The 6,214-nt window shown below is 50.0% G+C and overlaps 1 gene segment (V, D, J or C); it reads left to right on the plus strand.

The window, feature by feature from the left end:
• Positions 1–1,730: 1,730 nt before the first annotated feature.
• On the plus strand, positions 1,731–4,668 carry LOC107970312 (immunoglobulin lambda variable 5-52-like). The segment is given in 3 exon segments: positions 1,731–1,791; positions 1,913–2,265; positions 4,594–4,668. Coding segments are annotated over 3 exon segments (474 nt in total).
• Positions 4,669–6,214: the final 1,546 nt, after the last annotated feature.

Consider the following 6,214-nt stretch of genomic DNA (forward strand, 5'->3'; position numbering starts at 1 on the left):
CTATGCTCTGCTTTCCTTTTAAATATAAATTCCAAATTAAAGTCATTTCTTTGATCTCACATCTGAGTTTAGGCTGTTAGAGGCAGCCAGGCCACCTCTTGAACTCTTTCTGCCTAGACATTTCTTCTGCCAGATACTCTAAATGATTGTTCTGAAGTTCCAACTTCCACAGATTCCTAGAACATGAAGAAAATTCAGCCAAACTCTTTCCTAAGGCATAACATGGGAGATACTTGCCCCAGTTCCCAATAAGTTACTCACTTTCCATCTGAGATGTCGACAGCCTATGCTTCATTGTTCCTAACACCATCAGCATTTTGATCACAACCATTTAACCAGTCTCTATAAAGTCTGAAGCATTTTCTAATCTTCCTGTTGTGAACCCCCAAAATTGGACACAGGTCTCAATTAACTCAGAAAGCTTATTTTGCCAAGGTTGAGGAGGCACATCTGTGACACAGCCTCAGGAGATCCTGATGACATGTGTCCAAGGTGGTAGGGGTACAGCTTGGTTTTATACATTTTAGGGAGACATGAGACATCAATCAACATGTGTAAGATGTACATCAGTTCAGTCTGGAAAGGTGGAACAGCTCCAGGTGAAGGCAGGACAACTTGAAGCGGGGAATGGGCTTCCAGTCTTAGATAGATAAGAGACACATGGTTACATTCTTTTGAGCTTCTGATGAGCCTCTCCAAAAGGAGGCCATCAGATATGTGTTTCTCTCAGTGAGCAGAGGGGAGACTTTCAATAGACTGGGAGGCAGGTTTGCTCTAAGCAGTTCCCAGGTTGAGTGGGGTCCCAAGATTTATTTTCCTTTCACACTGTCTTCTCCTATGCCCCCCAAACCCTTCCAACCTCTGGCCATGACTGAGTTCCACAGCTGCTTTTGTACTATCAGGTATCTTTTAGCAATACTTTATTTACCAATTATCTGTGTTAGGACATTGTTGCATTGCTACAAAGAAATTTGTTGGGAAATTTACAAACAGAAGAGGTTGAATTGACTTATGGTTCTGCAGGCTGTACAAGAGTCATGGTGCCTGCATTTGCTTGGCTTCTGAGGACACCTCAAGGGGATTTTACTTGGTGGAACATGAAGTGAGAGCAGACATCTCTCATGGAAGAGTGGGAGCAAGAAAGAGAGTAAGCAGGGAGGTTCCACACATCTAAACAATCAGATCTTGCAAGAACTCACTCACTGTCATGAGGACAGCACCAAGCCTTGCAGAATCCTCTCCAATGACCCAACCACCTCCCACCAGGTGCCACATGCAACATTGGGGATTACGTTTCAACAGGAGATTGAGAGAGGACACACATCCACACTATATCAGGAGGTGTGTGCCTTGCAACCATCAGGGGATGCTGCAGGACTGCCCTATGGTCCCTACACAGCTGCTTAGTAAGAACCATTCACTCCAAGGAACCTGTGCCCTGTGCTCAATGATGGGGACTCAGGAGCTGTGTCCTCTCTGGCCTGGCAGAGTCCCCTAAGCAGAGACCTGTGTATGGTCTCGGCAGGTGCTTCCTCCCAGGGCCCTCCCAAGGGGGAACCAAACTTTCCTCCTCCTCAGTCTGCAGTGTGAGCTGAGATTCAGCCCCAGGGTTCAGCGAGGGGCTGGGCAGTCCTTGGATGGGAACATATTTGCATGAGCAGCCCCTCCTCTGGCAGAGGATGGAGAAGAAGAGGAGACCTGGGGCAGCTCAGGCCCACTGTTAGGGCTCAGGGGCTGTGTCCACCATGGCCTGGACTCTTCTCCTTCTCGTGCTCCTCTCTCACTGCACAGGTAGGGAAAGTCCTTATAAACTGAGTCTCAGTGTCCAACCTACACCATCCCCTGTGGCTCAGACCTACAAGAAGCTTTACCCTGGGAACTGCCTTATCACCCATGATGTCTGTGTTTTCAGGTTCCCTCTCCCAGCCTGTGCTGACTCAGCCATCTTCCCATTCTGCATCTTCTGGAGCATCAGTCAGACTCACCTGCACGCTGAGCAGTGGCTTCAGTGTTGGGGACTTCTGGATAAGGTGGTACCAACAAAAGCCAGGGAACCCTCCCCGGTATCTCCTGTACTACCACTCAGACTCCAATAAGGGCCAAGGCTCTGGAGTTCCCAGCCGCTTCTCTGGATCCAATGATGCATCAGCCAATGCAGGGATTCTGCGTGTCTCTGGGCTCCAGCCTGAGGATGAGGCTTACTATTACTGTGGTACATGGCACAGCAACTCTAAGACTCACACAGTGCTCCAGACCCATGAGGAAGTAAGACAAAACCCTCCCCTCTACTCTCCTGGCCTAGTGAAATCACCCCTGCTGGTGGCTCTGACCAAATCTAGCTCAGGGGGTGACATCTGTTGTCTCATCAACAGCACTGGAGCTCCCACGGAGAAGTAGGTCTAACAAAGTCCTACCTTGCTCGCATTTCACAGGCAGACATCCCTTGCTCAGGGGTAAAATCTCTCAGTGTTGACATTGAAGAAGGCAAGAGGGCTGGGTTGGGGTTCATCTCAGCTCAGAGTCTAGAAGTGACTCAGAGATGCTGCTGGTCTGAGAGTTTTAATATGAGCCTTGGGATACAATACAGGGATGCAGATGGGAATTGTATTCTCTATGTCAGTAACGAACCATCAGTAATTGAAAAGTCAATACATTGAAAATAGCATAAAGCATGAAATACTTTAGGATAAGTATGACAAAAATTGTTTTACACATTAGAAGTCCTAAAACATTGTTTAGACGCAGGTCTTAAAGAAGACCTGAGTAAATGCACAGATAATCCTTTTTTTTTGAGGCAGAGTTTCACTCTTGTTGCCCAGGCTGGAGTGCAATGGCATGATCTCGGATCTCGGCTCACCACAACCTCCACCTCCTGGGTTCAAGTGATTCTCCTGCCTCAGCCTCCCGAGTAGCTGGGATTACAGGCATGTGCCACCATGCCTGGCTAATTTTTGTATTTTTAGTAGAGATGGGGTTTCTCCATGTTGGTCAGGCTGGTCTCGAACACCTGATCTCCGGTGATCTGCCCGCCTCGGCCTCCTGAAGTGCTGGGATTACTGGCGTGAGCCAATGCGCCCAGCCCAGATAACCCTTTTTTTTTTTTTTTTTTTTTTGAGCAGGAGTCTCGCTCTGTCGCCCAGGCTGCAGTGCAGTGGCGCGATCTCGGCTCACTGCAACCTCCGCCTCCCGGTTGAAGTGATTCTCCTGCCTCAGCCTCCCTAGTAGCTGGGACTACAGGCATGTGCCACCATGCCCGGCTAATTTTTTTTTTTCCTTGTGGCAACGGGGTTTCACCGTGTTTGGTCTTGATCTCTTGACCTTATGATCCGCCCGCCTTGGCCTCTCAAACTGCTGGGATTACAGGCATGAGCCACCGTGCCTGGCCCCAGATAACCCTTTTTATGTGAGAGTGTAGAGAATGTTGCTGCAGCTGGCGTGGGATGGGGGATGGCTGGGTTGAGACTGTGTTGTCACCTGCAGTGTACACCTGAGGTGACATGGTTCTGAACATCACTTTCCCCATTGAAGGCCCAAGTGACCTATCACTTGCTTCTCAAAATTCAGGAACTAGGTGACTCTAGGAGAGTGCACAGGAAGCTTTCTGCATATTCTTTCAAGAGATTTCGAGGTCACTGACTCTTTTTTCAAGACTTAAACACAAAATCCACATCCATCATTCTTGCGTAAAGAGACCATTCTTTTTTTTTTTTTTTTTTTTTTGAGATGGAGTCTCGCTCTGTTGCCCAAGCTGGAGTGCAGTGGCATGATCTCGGCTCACTGCAAGCTCTGCCTTCTGGGTTCACGCCCTTCTCCTGCCTCAGCCTCCCAAGTAGCTGGGACTACAGGCACCCGCCGCCATGCCCGGCTAATTTTTTGTATTTTTTAGTGGAGATGGGGTTTCAACATGTTGGCCAGAATGGTCTTGATCTCTTGACCTCATGATCCGCACGCCTTGGCCTCCCAAAATGCTGGGATTACAGGCGTGAGCCACTGCACCCGGCCCAAGATGGGGTTTCATCATGTTGACCTGGCTGGTCTCAAACTCCCAACCTCAAGTGATCCACTCACCTCAGCCTCCCAAAGTGCTGGGATGACAGGCGTGAGCCACAGTGCTCGGCCTAGTACATTGTTTAAATGGTGCATGTAAAACCTCATGGTACTACAACTGCCTGGTGACAGACTCACCAGAGTAAATAACTATCCTGCTGTTCTCCAACCACATGGGATTCCCCAAACAAAGATTTGTTGAGTCCAAGATGCATCATGCCAGAACTCTTGCAGTCATACACATAATTTGTTTCATTTTAATAAATACGGTTATCTTTTTTCTTCAGTTTATTGTTTTTAATGTATCATCTTCTAGGTTTCATTACACATCAAAGATGAATAATTTCTCTCATCTTTAGGACATGCTGAAAACACTCATTAGTGATTTTGAACAGTATTATTTCCTAAACATCCTAGTTGGAATGGTTGATCCTAAAAGCTACCATGTGTCAGGCTCACCTGAGTGCAGACTGTGGTCTAAACAAGCTAAAGTTTTAATTCTTCCATCTTCAAATACTGAGCATATTTGCTTGTTTTGCTCTTTAGCAAAACACTGCAAAGTCATTCGCCAGGATCTCCTGCAGACTGGCATTCAGTGATGGAGAACAGACTCCTAGGTGAGATCCCTGGTCACAGGATCCAGATGACTATGACTGCAAGTCTGGAAAAGAAGAGACAGAACAAAGATTTACCAGCATAACCCTCTGAGAATGTGCCCCGGCCATCCTGGAGGGAAGAGCTCCCTATCGACCCAGCACTGCAGAATCCACACAGGAAGGACAGCTCTGGCCACCAGGGAGCAGCCACACGACAAGAGAGGACCCGGTGTCCCCACAGGTGAGGAAGTGAGTCCATGGGGCTGGTCAGTGCTCTCGATTTCATTCTGCTATAACAGGACTTTGTGTAGTCACCACCTGAGTCCTATACAGTGAACAGCCAAGGAGACATGGACAGATTCACCCCTGAGGAACCCAGTAGAATGTGAAGTCTGCCCTGAGGTCATGAAGAAAAGACTCGGGGCTGCCTGGCCTGGCCCTGATGGAGGGGGCCATGGACAGAACAACGGAGAGGCAGGGGTGTCTCTGAGAGGCTCTGGTCACCTTGTCATACAATGGTGGTGTACAATGTCGCACCATGGACACTAGGGGGCGCCTGCGCACCATTCCTGAGAAGACTGGGTGTGATGAGAGCAGGACCAGCGCCACCTGTCCTGCTTGGTGCCCTATGCTTAGGGCTCACAGATGTCAACTCTCCACCCCCTGGGACCACACAGCCCCACCCCTGGCACTCTCTGACATCCTCAGGCAGAGGAGCTTGACCCAGGGCCCAGGGTGGGATCAGAAAGCTGGAGGGTCTGATTTGCATGGATGGACCCTCCTTCTCTCAGAGTATAAAGAGGGGCAGGGAGAGACTTGGGGAAGCTCTGCTTCAGCTGTGAGCACAGAAGGCAGGACTCGGGACAATCTTCATCATGACCTGCTCCCCTCTCCTCCTCACCCTTCTCATTCACTGCACAGGTGCCCAGACACAGGGTCAGGGGAGGGGTCCAGGAAGCCCATGAGGCCCTGCTTTCTCCTTCTCTCTCTAGACCAAGAATCACCGTGTCTGTGTTTCTCCCACTTCCAGGGTCCTGGGCCCAGTCTGTGTTGACGCAGCCGCCCTCAGTGTCTGCGGCCCCAGGACAGAAGGTCACTATCTCCTGCTCTGGAAGCAGCTCCAACATTGGGAATAATTATGTATCCTGGTACCAGCAGCTCCCAGGAACAGCCCCCAAAATCCTCATTTATGACAATAATAAGCGACCCTCAGGGATTTCCGACCGATTCTCTGGCTCCAAGTCTGGCACGTCAGCCACCCTGGGCATCACCGGACTCCAGACTGGGGACGAGGCCGATTATTACTGCGGAACATGGGATAGCAGCCTGAGTGCTGGCACAGTGCTCCAGGCCAATGGGGAACTGAGACAAGAACCCCCTTCCTCCTCCCCCAGGAGGGTGAGTGCCGCCAGCTGCTGCTCACGCCTGACCTGTAGCTTCTGCTGCTGCAGGTTCTCCCATGGGCCACGGGGCAGCCAGGGCCCTGCCTAGGAGTGGAGGCTCCACCACTTTTGTCCTCAGAGTCAGGAACAGGGACTCCAGGAATGAGAATATCCTGCTCCTGCAGCTTG

Source organism: Pan troglodytes, chromosome 23, assembly GCF_028858775.2.
Source record: "Pan troglodytes isolate AG18354 chromosome 23, NHGRI_mPanTro3-v2.0_pri, whole genome shotgun sequence".
Classification (NCBI taxonomy): domain Eukaryota; kingdom Metazoa; phylum Chordata; class Mammalia; order Primates; family Hominidae; genus Pan; species Pan troglodytes.